Genomic DNA, 19,747 nt, shown 5'->3' with positions numbered 1-19,747 from the left:
GAGGAGAGGAGGGCACAATTGCTGGAAATCAATCTAATTGAAGGCAAATTAAATATTCTCTATGTTAAAACAAAAAAAGGTAGTAGGTTCCATTTAAATAGTGATCAGCTATGAAGTTTGAGAATCCAAGAGGTTAATTTGTCTGTGCAGATATGGCACTTAAACCATTTCATCAAGTTGTTATGATCCATCATACACTGCCTGAATGGATGATGGAAACCGATTCAACCAATGCTTTCCAAAGTAAACTGGATGGATACTGAGGAAAGAAAAATGCAGGTATACATGGAAAGAGATGGGGAATAGGTCTGACTGGATGGACCTTTCACAGATTCACCAGAGACCTCCTTATACCTTTCTGCGATTCTGTGACTTGGTAATAAAATGATGCAGAGTTGAGTACTGTCGCCACAAGTTTTTTTATCTATCTTATACGATGTGCAATGCTAGAAATTGGTATTGGTATTGGTTTATTATTGTCGCTTGTACTGAGGTATAGTGAAAAACTTGTCTTGCATACCGATCATACAGGTCAATTTAATACACAGTGCAGTTACATTGAGTTAGTACATGGTGCATTGAGGTACATAGAATTTAAATTTAAAAGTATAGAACGATTATAGTAAGGGTAATGAGTAGATCTGTAGAGAGCAGCTTGCAACGACAGTCCAACATTTTTATCCACTATTCAGTTTCTTCCCAAATACCATCACTAAAAGCAATTAACAACTTGTATGCACATAACACATTCCTGTTATCTATAATGCAGTCTCTTGTGTGTAATATATATGCATACACAGGCTGGTGGGCACGAAGCAGTGACATCAGTCAGTGCAGTCAGTGCACAATGCATGACTGATGCTGTTGCAGCAGTATACCAGTGCAGAAATGCATTTAAGGAAAAGGCATCAAACTTAACTGGAGAAAGAAGTCCTGTTGCAATTTAAGTTAATGGATCCATTCCTTGTCTGTTGGGGAGTCAGCCAGTAAAGCTTGGAATCTTTGAAGGTAGTTCTGTTATCTTCCACCTCAAACATAAATCCATCTTTCTATGCGGGGTGCCTCAAATATAAGACTTCTTGTTTTAGTTTCTAGCCATTAGCTTTTGGAGACTTGTGAATCCCACATCCATTGCCACCACCATTGCCCCTCCACTTGAGGGCAAATCTCTCCTTCATTGGCTCCAGTACTTGAAGCGATGGGAAATAATAGCAAAAGTTGTACATAATGTGCCACTTTTGACCTAACAGGGACATAATTGCACAAAGATTCTGAAATTCATGTTTAAATTGAGCATGGTGCATTGCATGTTGTACAAGTTAAAAGACTGCTGCCTTCTGGCTGAGCACACTCCTGGCACAAATTCCCTGTCCAGCATCATCTTAAGGATGTCGTTAAGAACAGAACTGCTAGTTCATATTCTCTAAGCTGTTGTGAAATTATTTTCTTTCACATTAACCTGGAGGAGTGAAAGCAACAATCTTGTTTTAAATAGAATTTATTATGCAGATGAATACTTAGCCATTGCAAATGCAGGGAAGGGAATTATCGAGGAGCAATGGTACATAGGAAAAGACAAAGATCAAAACCTAGTTTGGAGAGGGGACAGAGGGACCATTTCAAGTGAGATGCATTTGCATCATTATTACCTCAACTATATTTCTTTCATTTTACTGCACAGTTACAAATGACACCCTGCTTTTAAGAAAGTAAAGTGACAGGATGTTAAACCTAAGGAGAAAAGCCAATAAAATCTTTGAATCATATCTTCTAGTTCATCGGGATTCTGATTGAATGATTTTTTTACAAACAGCCTGCCGTTATGTGGGCTTCAACACTATTTGTCCAACTCTTTAAATAGTTTTCCATTGTTAAGAACTTCCTCCTTCTGTCTACTATGTAAGTAGGAATTACCTATCATCAAAAGCAGTGTTGCTGAACTATATTATAAAGCAGTTCTATGATATAAAGTCTTTTGGTGACATATGTTGTTCTTTTAATATCCATGCGTTGCTCCTCATTTCATTGCTATATCACCCTTGTCCATGGCACTTGTTCAGGCCATTGTTCCTATTATTATTCTACCATTAGTTTAAATTTATTATGTATGGTGCCATCGTTATTGGTATTGTTATTGGTTTATTATTGTCACTTGTACCGAGGTACAGTGAAAAACTTGTCTTACAAACTGATCTTACAGGTCAATTCATTACACAGTTATTGTTTCACTGTAGACTAGTCCTATAATTGTCTCAAATTTCTGGAACAGTTATGATTTCACATTCTCATGTGATGGTGCAGCTTAGTTAACCAAACGTCCGTAAGCTAGTAGAGCTTAGGGTGCTCTTCTAAAGATGTTCTTAGGAACGGAGTAATGTGGAAATTATAAAACAATAGCTGAGAAAGTAATTTGATGACAGTTGAGCTTGATTATAGTCCTGTAGCTCACTTTGTAAACTAGATATGGTAGTCTGTAGGTTATTGAGAACAAAGCTAAAGTATCAAGTCACTTCATCGATAGCATCATTGTTAACGATGGATGAAGCACTGGAAGACTGGAGGGTGGCTAATGTTGTGCCTTTATTTAAGAAGGGCTGCAAAGAAAATCCTGGGAATTATAGACCAGCAAGCCTAACATTATGTGGTAGGTAAGTTACTAGAAGGGATTCTGAGGATAAGATATACAAGCATTTGGAAAGACACTGGTTGATTAGGGATAGTCAACACAGCTTTGTGCATGGGAGATCATGTCTCACAAATTAGATTGAGTATTTTGAAGAAGTAAGATGATCGATGAGGGTAGGGCAGAAGACGTATTCATATGGACTTCAGTAAGGACTTTCATAAGGTTCTGCATGGTGGGCTGCTATGGTAAGTTATATTGCATGGGACCCAGGGAGAGATAGCTAATTGGATACACAATTGGCTTGATGGTAGGAAGAAGAGGGTGATGGTGGAAGGTTGTTTTTCAGACTGTAGGCCCACAACTAGTGGTGTTCCCTAGGGGTTGGTGTTCGGCTCATTGCTACTTGTCATCTATATAAATTATCTGGATAAGAATGTACAAGGCATGGTTAGTAAGTTTGCAAATGACACTAAAAAAGGTGGTATAGTGGACAATGAAGAAGGTTATCAGGATATTAAGTGACAAAGCAGACCTGTCCTGAACTGCGCATTAAGTGCCAGGGATGTGCCTTTAATGATGCATTAATACAGGAGATGGCCACATAATGCCTTTCGTGATCTCATCCTGAGGTTTTCAATGACTACCAATTAACATGAACATTCATCTATTGTCTTACCCAGTGTAGTTTCAATGGTACAGAATCAGAATGTCCCAAACCCAATGATTTGGTTTCAATAGCCTTAAAGTATCAGTTGAAGTTAAATTGTGAACAGGCTTTATTTCCTGAAGACTCATTCTCATTTTAATTAATATCCACTGTCCATAATTTCGTACTTCCAGAATAATCCCTAACAATGACCAGTAATGGAAAAGGTTTATATTAGATCTTCAGATTAAAGCTTTGTGCTTGAAGATTGTTAACAATTTTGGTTAGGTGCCATAGATGGAATTCTGTGATTTATCGCAGTGAGGATCTACTGGATTTATGAACATAAGACATCTATTAAGGCAAATAAATTCAGCAGAACGGAAGAGGAATTGTGGTGCTGAGAATATGTACAAGCTTTGTGTTGTCTTGCCTAGTCAAGCTAAGGTAGAAAATAACTAATAGAATGAAATAAGATTGTTTTCTCTTGCACATTACTTCCAGGCAACCACCAAGATGAAGTTGTCCAACAACTTTCCAAACCACTATAAAGCCACAGAGAGATTGACCATTGATTCAGTGAATGTGAATGACACTGGAAATTTCACCTGCTTTGCCAAGAACCGGTTTGGCATGTCAAACGCTACAGTGTTCCTACAGGTTGTAGGTAAAATACTTTGTTATATTTCAACAGAAGATGATACCATTTGAATTCCCAGGACATTTTTAAATAAGATCTATAGAAGGACCTTATTCTAAGGTCTAAGCTTTTCTCATTAACACAGTTTTTTACATGTATTTTAGGTATGAAGTCAACCAAAGCTTATTTGAGAAATTATTTTGTCCATTGTTATCTCTAAGTTCAGAGTCACAACTTAATCTTGTATGTTTGACCCAGAATAAGATTCTGTTTTGTAAAAGTTAATGCAGATTGAACACTTATGTGGTTGATTTAATATATCATCCAATTGCACTGTAGAGAAATGCCATTTACATCAACTGGTCTCTGCCTTTGTTGGTACTTCACATGAGTCTCCTCCCAGTTTTCTTCATTAACTCTCTCTCTTCCCCTTTTATGTGCATTTCCATCTTCCCTTCAACTATGTACCTTGCTGTAAACATCAAAAATTTAGCATTAAATGTGTTAAAATTTTAACAATTTAAAGTTTACGCTTCTCTCTGGAATATGTCAGAGGCATAAAATGACTCAATAATAATTTTAAAATAATAGAATGAGAAAATTGATATCAGTCCATTAAATGTCTGTATAATGTTAGGTATCGTAGTAATTTTTAGCTTGTATTTCTTACCAACTTTTTAAATAACATTTTCTTTTAAATATTACAATCTAGATTATTTTAATACAGCAGAAGTTACTCTTAAGATTGTATTTTAACTGTGAGAGCAGAGCCTTGAAATCACTAGAAATCCGATGCAGTTTTGGCAGGAGTGGCTGTTAAGGCAAGCTCAGAGTCAACTCTCGAGATGTTACAGCTAATGCTATACACAAAGATGAATTGCATCACAAAATTCCTGATAAGTCCACTTCAAACAGCTGGACTTTGGAAAACCTTTGTCAGTAGCCAGTGCGATTCTAACTTCCCTGTTCTGTGCTGCATGTAGCAAGTGTTAATTGCTAACACTTGCTACATGTAGCACAGAATATATTATATGTGATTGTATAATAAATATTTACCAGTAACTATTTATTATACAATCACAGTCAGTTTTCACCTTTGTGTATGGTGACCACAGTAACGTATAGGGAGTTGCCTCTTACCTTTGATAACAGTCACTCTTGCCAAAACAGTTTTGATTTCACAGTGGAAAGTCAGTTTCCAACATGTATTGGTTTCTTATTGAAACCTAAACTGTATTTTGACAATGACATTTAGAGAAGGAATAATTGCTATCTTTCTGCTGGTACACTACATCTCTAAAAATGAATCTATTGTTAAGACATTAAAAGGTTATCAGTGGAAATCAGACTGGTTTTTCAAACCTGATCAGTTCAGATCAGTCCAATTGTCTCTAGAAATCAGAGTTCATCAGTACATAGAGATACAAAAATAATTGTCTTGAAGTTTGATTGCATAGCAGTGGTACTTCACCGGGTATTTCCTGTCCTGAGTTAATCATGTGAATCCATGTGATTTCTACATCAGGGTGCACAGAATGATGTCATTTAACATTAAATGATCCTTTGGGATCATTCCTAGGATACTTAGACCATGTTTTCCTGCGGGATCCTGCATTGGGCATTCCTAAGCTAAAAGGGTCTTAAAAATATAATAGCAGATTGGAATGCCTGCATGTAAGTAAAATTCTTGCACAACTCCTTTCCTCCTGCACCAAAACATCCATTCTGACAACCAAAACCCCTCCCTTACCTCACATCATATCTCCAGCCTACGACCCAACCTCCTGACCTGTGCCCATCCAACTTTGTGATCCATCCCACCTTTTCTGTCACTGACTCAATTCCCAAACTCCATTTCTACATTCTGGACCTGATCCAAACACACTGCCATAACATGGCAGCCTCTTTGTTCTCCCACCCCTCCAAAATGCCATGGTGATCTCCTTTTACTCCTTCCCAGTGGTGGACTGAACTAGCTCACTCATTCCCGAATACTGGGCTGATTACCCCAAACTGCTGATCACAAGGGGAATCAAAGGCTTAGATAGGCACAGATCTGGGCTTGGGAGGCAATAGCACAGTTAGTAGAGCTGCTACCTTACAGCACCCACGATCCTGACCTCTGGTTCTGCCTGGGTTGAGTTTACATGTTCTCCCTGTGACTTTGTCGATCTTCTTCATGAGCTCCAGTTTCCTTCCACTGTGCAAAGACATGCAGGTTGGTAAGTTAATTGTAAATAGCCCCAACTCTGTAGGTGAGTGGTAGAATCTGTGGGGAGTTGATGAGAGCATGGGCAGAATAAAGTGGGTTTAGTGTAGGATCAGTGAAAATGGGTAGTTGATGGCTGGCACAGACTTGGTGAGCTGAAGGACGTGTTCGGCTTGAAGAAATAGTGCAACAAAAAAGTTTACTATGTTTCAATGTGACTCCTGAGTTCCTTACCATCTCGGAAACTTTTGACAACAATTTGTGTTGCATTAGGCATACTAATTAAATAGAAACAGAAAATAAATGAATTTCATTCCAGTGTCATTAGCTAATACTCTATAAAACAATGCACATGCACAGTTCTTCTGCATTTTCCTAATTTAAAAATAGTATTTATTTATTTCCCACAATTTTTGCAGAAGGATTTTCAGGAGATACTTTTAAGATTGCTATTAAATGGTCTGACATGAACTTTTCCCTTTATTTTCTCCTTAACTAGCTGAAGGATATGTAAAATTTTCAACTCCAGAGAACAATACTTTTCATGTAGATATTGGAGAAAATCTTGTGTTAAAAGTGGAGTTTGATGCTTACCCTGCTCCTGATCAACAGTACTGGATTCACATGAAGGAGACATTACTTAACACATCAGACCACTACATAAAATCTGCTGAAAATGGGAACAGGTATATCATACCCAAATTAGATTTAACACATAAGTAAGATGCATGTCGAATATTTCATGACAATAGTTGTTTCATCTTTATGCCAGATCATGATTAATGTGCTCCCAGCCCTATCATTCAAACTTTTTGGGCCGGACTTTTTGGTCAGCTGCACAAACTGTTTGTTAAATTTGTAGATGCCGTAGACTTCTGTACTGGGATTTCTTTTGATCCATAATGTGCAGTGCCCTTTAAACAACTACTGAATCTTTCCTTAAATGATCCATTTGAAGAATCCCTCATGAGTAATGAATATTAGAGCCTGAAGCAGGATGTGTCAGCTGCACTATTTAATCAATGTCAAAGCAGGTTCAGAATGTGAAATAAAGAAGAGAGAAAATAAAATGTAAAGGAAGCACAATTTACACCTATTAAATAATTTCTAGAAATAATTAAAACGTGTAGGAGCCTGAAACTTTGTGAAAGTTTTTGGTGGCAGAGGGGTGGTTTGTTATCACAACATCATTAAAGGGAAACTTGCATTTGAATGGACAAAGGTTAACTTTTTTGATGTCCAATTTTTACCCATGGGGAAAGTACATTATTTCAAGCAGTTGCGAGTACTTTAATGGTGAATTTCTTGGCAAGATTCCATTGTCAGGCAGCTTTTGAAGGGGCGGGGTTTCTTATACAACAAGTTCCTGATTCCTACAGTTCACTGCCCATGAATGATTCCTGAAGTTCCTATTTGATTAACTTTTGAAAAGCAGTGATTGCTGATAAGCCTAACTACAAATTCCAGCCTAATAGCCCACCATCATGGATGTTATTGAGAGAACTTTGTGTAGTGCCCATTATAAATATGAAGTTGTTGCTTTCTTCAAGTTTTGATCTAAAAGTCATTGTTTTATAAGCACCATTTCTTTTATTCATAGATACATGAGTGAACTTCATCTGGTCCGAGTAAAGGGAACAGAAGGTGGAACTTATACATTTTTTGCTTCAAATTCTGATTCCAGCTCATCGGTTGCATTTGATGTATACATAAATAGTAAGTTGCAAAACTCACCTATGTCACAGGACTAATTCATGTGTTGGACAGGGGGAGATAATTGGTTCATTTAATCTTCAGTTCTAAACATTTATTTTGCTATTGCCATATGCTATAATTTTAATCTAATTAGGTAATGATATTGGAAGAGATTATAGGGATTAGTACATCAAATTTCCCCTTTTGATAATAATCTGTATAGGACTGAAGTTGAGTTCAAAGATATTTTTTCACCAGGTCTCAGCTTGATATGCTTCATATGCCTTTGTATTTTTAGAACAGCTTGGTTCTTCCCACTCATTTTGAATTGTACTTAATTAAACATGTTGACTTTCAGTCATGGTTTTTCCAGTTCTTTGGTGAGCATTTCAACAATTTCTTTGTAATATGTTCAAGAGATTATGTGTTTTGGTAGTCTCCTGCTTCTCCTACGTGTTTTGATGATCAGGTTGGATGGATATGGCAGACAAACAGAAGTTTTTCAGCTGATTGAAGCAATTCTGATTGTGGAAAAACATCAAATATTATTTTCTTTACTGTACAATGTTATTCTTAGACTATCTGATGTGTTCTAATTAAGGATTTATTACCTGACAAATTTATGTTAACTCTGATCTCGAACATTTTATTCACAATTGAGGTAAGGGTCAAAAGTCTTGAATTTGAAGGTCCATCTCTTTCCCAATTTGAAAATATGGAGATCTTACTTGTCACTTTTCAAACCATTCTGAAATTATCTGATTCCATTTGGGCATTGGAAGATAACAAAGAGAGCATTTGAAATACTTCAACCACTTCCACTTGCAAGCTACAAATATTTTTTTCAAAGTTGGGAATCTTGTTTACTATCACTTTTTAAACTTTTATGCTATACATTCCTATCTGGCACTAAATATTTAGTGACATGTCCTTTAGTGACCTTTTATTAGATGATGGATATTATGTTATTATTGTAACTCCCATTGTTATAGAACTTAAAATGAAGCTGATCATGTGAAACATTTGTGACTCGTGCAATTCTTTTAGTAACTCAACTGCAGATACCTCTATGAAAATCAAAATAAAACTGCAGATGCTGGAAATCTGTAATAAAAGCAGAAAATGCTGAAAAAAAGTCTCAGCAAGTCAGGCAGCATCTGTAGAAAGCAACATGTTTATGTCTAGGATCCCTCTTTAGAACTTGGCTCTGTTCTGGGGAAGGGTCTCAGACCTGAAATAGTAACTATTTCTCTTTGCACAGATGATGTCTGACCTGCTGACATTTTCCAGCATTCTCTATAAATACTATTATTTCTATCTTTACGATTATTTATGAAATATTTCAGTAAACATAAAATATAAATGAATGTACTTAGCAACATGGACTCTCAGAAAGGTTTGAAGTGCTGTAAAGGACATGAGGATTGCTTTTCCTTTGTTACATTACAGGCAAACCACAGATTCTTGTTCTTGAAGAATATGGGCAAAGTAAAATTCGGTGTGTAGTTGCGGGATACCCAGACCCAAAAATAAAATGGATTCACTGTCCTGGACAGCAGAAACGGTGAGAAAATGAGCTGTGATTTGCCTTTTTTTGGTCAGAATTTTTAAAAATTATAATGAGAATTTATAATAAAGTTCTAGTAAAAATACCCAAAGTGTTAGTGGTTATTATCAGAATATTCAGAAGGTTATTCAGAAGAATATTATCAGAAGGTTCAGTGTTGTTATAACTCTAGAGATTTACGCACTGATCTAAATTGGATAATCAGGAAGAACAGAATCAAACAAAATAAATTAAAGTTTTAGAACTGAGAAGCATAAATTTTAAATCATAATCACCTGGATGTTGTGATTGAAGTGATGGTGGAACTCTGAGAGTTTTCTGCCATTATACTGTAAAACTGATACCAAGTTTCAAAGTATGTAACACTTATATACAGGAGTCTAGTAGTTACTGTCAGTGATTTCCTGCTTCTCCAACTTCCAGCATAACCTGCAGAAATATTCAGTGATCTGGTGAGAGTTTAAGATATTTATGTACTGTAAAAAGTTCTGAAAATGTTCTTTATTGCTTAAGTTGTGAAGTTTTAATTGTAATTATTGCTAAGTAGCCTTTTGGGTAGTTAAGTAGAAAGAGGAAACATATACAAAGTGAAGCTGAAATTGGACAGAGCCCTTGAGGAATAGCAGGAAAGAACTTAAACAGGGAATCCGGAGGGCAAAAAGGGGACATGAAATGTCCTTGGTAAACAGGATTAGGGAAAATCCCAAGGCATTTTATACATACATATAAAAACAAGAGGGTATCCAGGGAGAGGGTAAGACCACCCAAGGACAAAGGAGGGAATTTTTGCCTAGAGCCAGAGGAAGTGCGTGAGGTACTAAATGAGAAGAACATGGAAGATAGTGAGATCGGGGAGGGCTATGATGTTATTCTAGGGCATGGTGATATTAAGAAGGAGGAATTGTTGGGTCCCTTGAAGAATATTAAGGTGGATAAGTCCCCAGGCCCTGATGAGATCTATCGAGGTTGTTGAGAGAGGCATGAGAAGAGATTGCTGGGGCTTTGACAGAGGATTTTTGTATTCTCTTTAGCTACAGGTGCGTTTCCATAGGACTGGAGAATAGCCAGTGTTGTTCCTTTTTTTTTAAGAAGGGGAATGGGTACAAAACAGGAAATTAGGCCAGTGAGACATCAGTGGTAGGGAAGTTATTGGGGAAGATTCTTCGGGATAAGATCAACACCCATCTGGAAAAAGATAGAATTATTAGGGATAGTCAGCATGGTTTTGTGTGGGGGACAGCAAACTCTTACAAACTCAATTGAGTTTTTTGAGGAATTGACAAAAATGATTGAGGTAGGACAGTGGATACTGTATACATGGACTGTATACAAGCATTCAACAACATCCCTCATGATAGGCTGTTCCAAAAGATTAAGGCACATGGGATCCATGGAGACTTGGTAGATTGGATTCAAAATTGTCTTGGCCATAGGAGACAGAGGGTTGTAGTGGAGGGGCATTATTCTGACTGGAGATCCATGACCTGTGGAGCTCCAAAAGGATCAGTGCTGGGCTCTGTTGTTTGTGTTATATGCAGACAAAAATGTAGATGGACTGATTAGTAAGTTTGCAGATGATCAAAAAATTGTCGGAATTGTGGGTAGTGAGGGAAGTTGTTGAAGTATACAGCAGGATATAAACCAGTTGGAAATATGGGCAGAGAAATGGCAGATGGAGTTTAGTTCAGACAGTGTGAGGTGTTGCACTTTGAGAGGTCAAATGTGAGTGGAAAATATACAGAAAATGGCAGGACCACAGGCATCTTGTGGTGCAAGCTCATAGCTCCTTGAAAATGGCAGCACAAGTAGATAGGGTGATAACGAAGGTGTATGGCATACTTGCCTTAATCAGTTGTGGCACACTGAGTATAAAAGTCAGTAAGTTATGATGCAGCTGTATAAAGTTTTGTTCAGGTCACACTTTGAATACTGTGTGCTGTTCTGATCTCCACACCAGAAAGGATGTGAAGCCTCTGGAGAGGGTGCAGAAGAGGTTCACTAGAATATTGCCTGGATTAAACAGAATTAGCTATAAGGATAGGTTAGACAAACTTGGATTTTTTTTCTCTGGAGTGTCAGAAGTTGATGGGTGACCTGATAAAAGATTACAAAAATTATGAGAGGCGTCAATAGGGTAGGTAGTCAGAGCGTTTTTTCCCAGGGTGGAAATATCAAATACTGGAGGGCATAGGTTTAAGGTGAGAGGGGGGAAATTTAAAGGACATTTACAAGGCAAGTATTTTTGCAGTGGTAGGTGCCTGGAATATGCTGGTGGAAGCAGATACGTTAGCAATGTTTGAGAGGCATTTAGACAGGCAGATGAGAATGCAGGGAAAGGTGGGGTGGAGATCATGTGCAGGCAGTTGTGCAATTTAGATTGACATAATGGTCGGCACAGACATCATGAGCTGAAAAGCCTTTTCCTGTGCTGTACTGTTCTATGTTCAATGTCCTATGACCCAACAAAATATTATTTTATAGAACTACATTGCAATTCTTTTTTAAAAGTTCCTTTCATTTTCTACCCTGACTTCATGAGTTAGTCATAGTCGTAGTCTTTATTTCACACTACGTAAAAAGTTTAGCTAAAAATTGGCATTTTACTTCCAGGTTTGCTGTCTGTGATAATACTTCAATCTGACTGGTTACTCAGCCAACTGGTGCTATTAATATTATTGGATGTCTGGGATGCCCTACAACTGATGCCCGACAAGAACTATCTTTGGTAAATGTGAAGACCATGTCAGCTAAATTACTAGATCTTCGTGGTCTTCCTTTTTCAAAGGCAGCATCAAGGGCTAGTAATTCAAAAATCCAGGCCAATAACAAATGTTAATGACATGCAAGAGGATATTAATTATATTTTCCTGCTGTAATTTTGCATTGGGTGATTTATAAACAAATTGAAAGCTGATTGATTATTTTCTGGTGGTAACAAACTGACATGGAACAATAGATAGTATTGAATATGCGACTTGATAAAAATCTGCTTAATTATTCTGATAAACATTTGATTGTAAACATGTAAGTGGCTCTGAGACATAGATGTTGTTGTCTAGGGATATTATTTTTGTGACATTTTTGGGCTTGTTCCTCATGACAATGCCTTCATTTCCTTAGATACTTAAATATCCAAATAATGAAGAGTGAACCATTTGCTGTGCTTCCACAATATCTTTCTCTCATCTCCAAATTCATCAGTGCGTCACAGCATCAAATCTTACTTAAAGCTTTGATTGTTAAGAGAATTTATTGAACAATAGAGAAAGAAGTAAATAAGTGATGGGGTGTAATATATGAATATTTTTGGTAAATATCTTCCTCTTTTTCTTGGAAAGCAAAATAATAAATGACCCAGTCTCTATCCAGCAGTTATCATAGTTTCACCAGTTTGGCAATTTAACTGGTCTAACCTATCTACATTGAACATTCTGGACTCAGTGATCTCAATCGTCCACAATCGCAAACATCAACCCAATAGTTGTGCTTTGGGATTTCTGGCAGTTAAATGGGAAAGTATATGCCAATCATACATGAAGTTGAACAAATCATATTTTAGGTTTTTGTTTGAATTGCCCTCAACTTTGGTCTCCAGCTGGGTAGCTATGAATGCACCTGAACACATCTTTGTAGCACTTGTGTCAGATGGTGGGTTTTATTTTGATTGCTGCTTGAATTCTTCCAGTGTCAGTTCTTCAGTAGGAGATCAATAGAATCCCTGCAGAAGCAACACAAAAAGTCACCATTACTCTGTCCTTCCACTGATCTTAACTTCAAATTATAAGATGGAGTGAGAAGATTGTAAAATGATGCAAATTCTCCTCTCTTATGACTATTAATGTACTAAAACCAGATGATAGTACTTTTTATCCTGTTGTGTTTGGTTATTTGATTTCAGGTGCTCAGAGGCAGCCACAGCACCAGCAGAAAGACACTGGACAAACAGGATAATAGGTCAGCCCCGTTTTGGAAGGGTTGAAGTGGAAAGCATTCTTAACACCAATGAACTGAAGAATAACATTACTGTAGAGTGTCTGGCATACAACAGTGTTGGCAAGGATCAAGTAACCTATCAGATAAAAGGAGGTAAAATTCTAACTGCATGTACAAATCCAACCACGATAACCAAACTAAATGCTTTAATATCAAAATACCAAGTATGGGTTAAAGGTTAATGAAAGGTTACCAAGTTGCTATGTAGCATGCTTCGGAGATTCCTTGTTGAAATTAGACTGTATGATATTAGCAACAAGATGGATAAAATCTTTCTGTGTATTAATTTAACATAATGCAATTTGGCAAATATCCAGAAACGGCCTGAACAATTTACTGCCTTGCATCACCCTGGCTCTTCAGTCTGTTGCTGTGTGTACTTCCTATACTTTAGCCCTTCCCTTTGGAGTATTGTTGGAGCCCCACATCAGCAGCACAGCCTGCTGGATTTTTCCCATCCTAGCCGTCTCCCATGAGCACCATGATTAATACCGGCAGCCCACCCTTTTAATTCAATGAGTCCTGCTGTTGACATCATTGGGTCTGTAGGCAGCTGGAGTGTTCAGTCTATCCAATAGTTTAATCCTGGATTCCAACTCAAAAGTTGAGATGGACTTTCGGCAGCTTTACAGTCAAATAACTTTGCCTGTAGGTATTTTGGAAACAGCATGTCTACCCATGTTCATAACAAATAACATTATTTTGTTTCTTCTTACAGAAATAACAAAGACTCATCAACTCTTTACTCCACTCTTATCCCTGTTTGCTGCAGCAGCAGGCATACTGTGTGTAATTTTAGTAATTCTGTTTTACAAATATCAACAGGTACAGTGCAGTAATGTTTAAGACTTTTTTTTACTCACTTAGTTGCTTTGTATTATAAAATGAGTATTATCAAAACTGTGATTATTTGTTTTTTAGAAACCCAGGTACCAGATACAGTGGAAGGTAGTTGAAGGAATACATGGAAATAACTACACGTACATCGACCCGACACAGTTACCTTATGATGATAAGTGGGAATTCCCCAGAGATAAGCTGCGTTTTGGTTGGTAATATTTTGTTTGGTCCATTTGAAATGTAATGAGTATAGCTAACTTGAACTGTCTTCGCAACAAATTCATCTTAATGAAAAAGTTAAAATATGGGAAATAAAACTATCAGTTATACTACCGCTTTCAAATTCAGTCAAAACATTCTGAGTGAATTATCAAATCTTTAAACTGATTTAAATAAGACAATCATTAGGACTGAGTGTAGGGAATGGGTAATCAGGTTTGAGTATGGAAAAGGTGTTATCAACATAGTGTGCATAGAAAGGGTTACGAGGAAACAGTGTACAAGGTAACAAGGCAGAGCAGCAGGAGAGTGTGGTTAAAATCTTTAAGTAGTAAGATGTGGAGAGAATTATCAGCACAAACTGAGTGATGGGAAGTGGGGTGGGTGGGTAGAGGTGGAAGCCCGGGTCACGTCGGAACAGCATGGATGGATGGGCTGTCGATGTAGAGTGAGAGGAGATAAATGGCCAGGAGGGGTGGTGGGAATTACCAGGGCAATGTGGGCAATTATCAGGACAGAATTCACATGAGATGTATAGAATGAACATACAAAAGCAGTGACCACAGGATAATAGGTCAGGATGGAACAGGTAGAAGATACATTATCAAGAGAGCTGGTAGGAGACTGGTAGTAGGATAATCACAAGAGTGATTATCCTTCCAAATAAAGAAAATATCTATTGGGTGCTCGAGTGCAGCTTTGCATTGCTCAGTTCATCTCTAATGTAGCTCAGTCAAATTTCTTGGAAATGAGACCGAATAGGCAATTCCTTATATATTAATATATTTTTGATGTTTATTATCTATTTGATAATTTGAATACTTCATTGCCATAATATCCCCTTATCCTATTAATAAGAATAATGTTTTGCAACTGAAACAATGCACTTTATGTTTTTATACAATTTTGGTTAATGCACATGCTGTTAATTCAGTTATGAAGTGAATGTTACTTATTCTAAGGTAAAACACTTGGTGCTGGAGCCTTTGGGAAGGTTGTGGAGGCTGCAGCTTATGGATTGACTAAAGCTGACTCCATTATGACTGTTGCAGTAAAGATGCTTAAACGTAAGTATACATGTTAAATGTTCTGTGTATTGTAGATTGATGGACTATGATGTGAACTGACAACTGTAAATCTGGCTTTGCAGCAAGTGCGCACTCCACAGAGAAGGAAGCTCTGATGTCGGAACTGAAAGTATTGAGTCATCTGGGGCAGCATATCAACATTGTCAACCTGCTGGGAGCATGCACTGTGGGAGGTCAGTTCATATAACTTGAGTCTGAGCCTTACTTACACATTTTAACTGAGTGCAGTTACCTTTCAAGGTAGAGATATAGTCAGTGGTGGCACTGTTGTAACCACTTAGGAGGTTGCAGATTCAGGTTCCACTTCAAGACTTGCACTTGTAATCTTAGTTGACATTTCAGTGCAGTGCCTAGGAAGTACTGCACCATTGGAAGTGCTGTCTTTTACAAGAGGCATTAAGTTCATTGTCCATTCCGTTGGAAAGAAAAGATTCCATGGTACTATTCGAGAAGACCAAGAAGATTTCCCTGATCAGTATTTATCTCAAACATAAAATGACTGTCCAGAATGATGGTGTTTGTGAAAGTGTGCACTGCTTCATTGTCTGCCATATTTCCTGAGGTGCTACACTGCCCATTTTTCAAAAAATATCTGAATTGGCTATAAAGCACTTTAGGATGTCTTGAGGTTGTGGGAGGCACTATATAAGTGCAAGTTATTTCAGGAATTCTGCTCCATGTTCTTTGATGCCTAACAAAATATTAGCATTCTGAATCTTGAAAATTAAGAATACCCATAAAGAGTAAAATGTGCCTATTTCACTCAAAAATGTAGGAATGCAAAATTCAGCTTTGCCAGGCCATACATCCACACTGTGTATGCTACCGGGCATCATTTTAGTAAGTGTGTTAATGCATGCGCCAAGTTTGTCACTGCAATTATCCAGAGTAGGCAGATCAGTCTGTAGTGCTGGTTTGATGCCAGGACTGCAAACATGAAGCTCCACACACCAGCTACTCCCCTTTCTGAAGCTTCACGCAGCTGAACAAATGCTTAGGAGAAGGAAGGTCGCACACCAGCTCGATTTTGCTGAATAATTTCAAATGGATGTTGTATGATTCTGCAGGGCTTTGGAAGCAGAATGTTGAGTGCTTGAAGGACTTTGGTCCCGATCTCCTTCAAAAACATAATGCCAGTTTTATTCCTGATCCCTTCCTACCCCTTACAACAATGATGCTCCAATTTCTCAGTGGTCAAATGCCCATGTGCCAAGCTTCAGGAAGAAAAATAGTTCCCAGTTATTTTCGATGGGCTCTTCCTGGAATGGTTCATCCCTGCATGTCTGATGTGATTTTTCAGGATGATGTCACTCTTCATGGAAAATTCTTTATGGAACATTGCAAGGGAAACTAGACTGTGTTGCCTGGGAGAAACCATTGTTGGGTACTTGCAAGTCAGCCATATGTTAATAATACCATGGAGACGTGAGTGACTGCAGATGTTGGAATCTGAAGCAAAAAATAAACTGCCAAAAGAACCATCCCCTTCCCCACCTGGATCCATCTGACCATCATTCTTCCCTCACCCTCCCACCCCCCCCCGCCCCACCCCACCCCAATTTGGTTCCACTTATCAGCCTCTCTCTCACTCCTCCCTCTCACTTCTATACATGTACTACCTTCCCTCAACACTGCCAGTCCTGATGTATGGTCTTGACCAGAAATGTCAGATGTCTCTTTGCTTCCACAGATGCTGCACAACCTGCTGAGTTTTTCCAGCAGTTTATTTTTGTATTAAATGACACCATGCTCCATTTGGAATCTTGCAGAACTTCTACCCATTCAGCACCATCCCTCAGGATTCCCCCCACCCCTTATCTCACTCTCTCCATAAGTTCAGGCACCTACTCCCTGAACCTCTGATTCTCCTGAAGGTTGCGGTTTCCTCAGCCAGACCTGATACCTGACCTTTCAATCCCCAATGGTCCTTGCTATCCTGGGCCCTGTGCATGATCATCTGCCAAGTGCCTACCCTTAAGCATTTTGGCCACATACACAAACCACACCCCTGATCCTTGGTTCACCACCCTCCTCCCTGGGCTCTCAGTCTTGGCCTGTTGTACCCCTGCATCCTGAACCTGGTCTCTGTCCTAGGTGGCACACTTTCAACTGTGGCAAAAGTGCCCAAGGCCTGGTGTGCCTTGACTGAATCAGTCATTGGAAGTGGTCAGCCACTGTTTCTAATGATGGCAATGGGAACAATCAATTCTTGCTGAATAACAGCAATCATGGATATCTCTGAAGTATTACTTGTAGCCATTGCTTCTCCTTTTAAATCCAAGCATTAATGAACAAACTGAGTTGGACAAATCTTGGTGCTCAATAGTCCAGGTTATCTGATGTTCCAAAAGCAGCATCTACAGGGTGCACTGCAGCAACACCACTAAGATTCCTTAAACAGCACCTTCCAAGCCCATGACCTCCATCTGCTAGAAGGACAAGGGCAGCAAAAACACCACTTGGAATTTGCCTTCCAAGCCACACATGATCCTGATTGGAAATACATGAATGTTCCTTCACTGTCCTTGCATCAAAACCTGGTACTCCCTCCCAAACAGCATGTGGGTATGCTCACACAAGGATTGCAGCAGTTCAAGAAGGCAGCTGACCAACTCCTCAAGGGCAATTAGGGATGGGCAATTAAACAATGGCTCAGCCTGCGAAGGCCACATCCCTTGAATGAAAGTGTTAATGGGTGGTTGATGAGCACAGATTTGGTAGACCAAAGGACCTGTTTCTGTGCTGAATTTCCTTTTAAATCCATGACTCATTTTCAGAACAGATAAACCATTACTATAGACCTTGATTTTGATGAAAAAGTGTTACACAAATTCCAAGAATGTCAGCTGATCTTGAAAATGTCTGTGAATTTTAATGAATTGACTGTGTTTCAGGTCCAGTTCTGGTAATCACTGAATACTGTTGTTTTGGTGACCTTCTAAACTTTCTGAGAAGGAAACGAGACTCATTTATTTGGCCAGAAACTAAAGAACAGGATCTGCAGAAGACACAATATAAGAATATTCCGAATCTGAGGGATCCAGACAAGTAAGAAAACCAATGGAATGAATTTTTATTAGCAAATGAAGTTTTATTTGTAGATGCTGATGTTAAAAAGCACCTTTATAATCAAGTTTGTTGATCATAAGATCTGTGCTTTTTTTCAAGTTTTCAACCGGTCCTGCATCAAAATGTAAAATAAATCTTTTGCCTTTTCACATGCTCATCAATATTTCATACTCAGCACCTCAAATTCATTCTGATGATTTAAACGGACTGAATTTCAGAGGCAGGGTATAATGTGCTGATGTCACTATATACCACATGTTGTGCTATTAGCTACATCTGAATTTCTAGGTACTTGAATCTCCATATACTGATATAACTTTTTGGGGATCAATCAGTAGCAGGAACTCAGCGTAACAGTTGATGTGGCAAATAGAATTATTTGTATAGGACACTAAGTAAACTTGGTATTGGTTTATTATTGTCACTTGTACCGAGGTACAGTGAAAAACTTGTCTTGCATACCGATCGTACAAGTCAATTCATTACACAGTGCAGTTACATTGAGTTAGTACAGAGTGCATTGAGGTAGTACAGGTAAATACAATAACAGTACAGAGTAAAGTGTCACAGCTACAGAGAAAGTGCAGTACAATGTGGTGCAAGTTCACAACAAGGTAGATTGTGAAGTCATAGTCCATCTCATTGTATAAGGGAACTGTTCAATAGTCTTATCACAGTGGGGTAGAAGCTGTCCTTAAGTCTGGTGGTACATGCCCTTAGGCTCCTGTATCTTCTACCCGATGGAAGAGGAGAGAAGAGAGAATGTCCTGGGTGGGTCGGGTCTTTGATTATGCTGGCTGCTTCGCCAAGACAACGAAAGGTAAAGACAGAGTCCAAGGAGGGGAGGCTGGTGTCTGTGATGCGCTGGGCTGTGTTCACAACTCTGCAGTTTCTTGCGGTCCTGGGCAGAGCAGTTGCCGTACCAAGCCATGATACATCCAGATAGGATGCTTTCTATGGTGTATTGGTAAAAGTTGGTGAGAGTCAAAGGGAACAAACCAAATTTCTGTAGCCTCCTGAGGAAGTAGAGGCGCTGGTGAACTTTCTTGGTCGTGGCATCTATGTGATTTGACCAGGACATTCCGTTGGTGATGTTCACTCTCAGGAACTTGAAGATCTCAACCCTCTCGACCTCAGCACCATTGATGTAGACAG

General features: G+C 38.5%; 1 protein-coding gene across 3 annotated transcripts in view; it reads left to right on the top strand.

Annotated features, from left to right (window-relative positions):
* LOC127584560 (mast/stem cell growth factor receptor Kit-like) overlaps nucleotides 1-19,747 on the top strand; it is a 66,339-nt gene that overhangs the window by 31,431 nt on the left and 15,161 nt on the right. For all 3 annotated transcript variants that reach the window (XM_052041336.1, XM_052041351.1, XM_052041343.1), the window contains exons 5-14: nucleotides 3,777-3,939; nucleotides 6,621-6,807; nucleotides 7,722-7,837; nucleotides 9,266-9,380; nucleotides 13,282-13,469; nucleotides 14,095-14,201; nucleotides 14,298-14,424; nucleotides 15,398-15,502; nucleotides 15,586-15,696; nucleotides 18,418-18,571. In XM_052041336.1, coding sequence (XP_051897296.1) covers nucleotides 3,777-3,939; nucleotides 6,621-6,807; nucleotides 7,722-7,837; nucleotides 9,266-9,380; nucleotides 13,282-13,469; nucleotides 14,095-14,201; nucleotides 14,298-14,424; nucleotides 15,398-15,502; nucleotides 15,586-15,696; nucleotides 18,418-18,571 — 1,373 coding nt within the window. The remainder of the gene's footprint in view (nucleotides 1-3,776; nucleotides 3,940-6,620; nucleotides 6,808-7,721; nucleotides 7,838-9,265; nucleotides 9,381-13,281; nucleotides 13,470-14,094; nucleotides 14,202-14,297; nucleotides 14,425-15,397; nucleotides 15,503-15,585; nucleotides 15,697-18,417; nucleotides 18,572-19,747) is intronic.

The sequence above is a fragment of the Pristis pectinata genome, chromosome 2 (assembly GCF_009764475.1).
Source record: "Pristis pectinata isolate sPriPec2 chromosome 2, sPriPec2.1.pri, whole genome shotgun sequence".
In the NCBI taxonomy this organism is placed as follows: domain Eukaryota; kingdom Metazoa; phylum Chordata; class Chondrichthyes; order Rhinopristiformes; family Pristidae; genus Pristis; species Pristis pectinata.
This window is presented reverse-complemented; position numbering and strand designations above follow the sequence as displayed.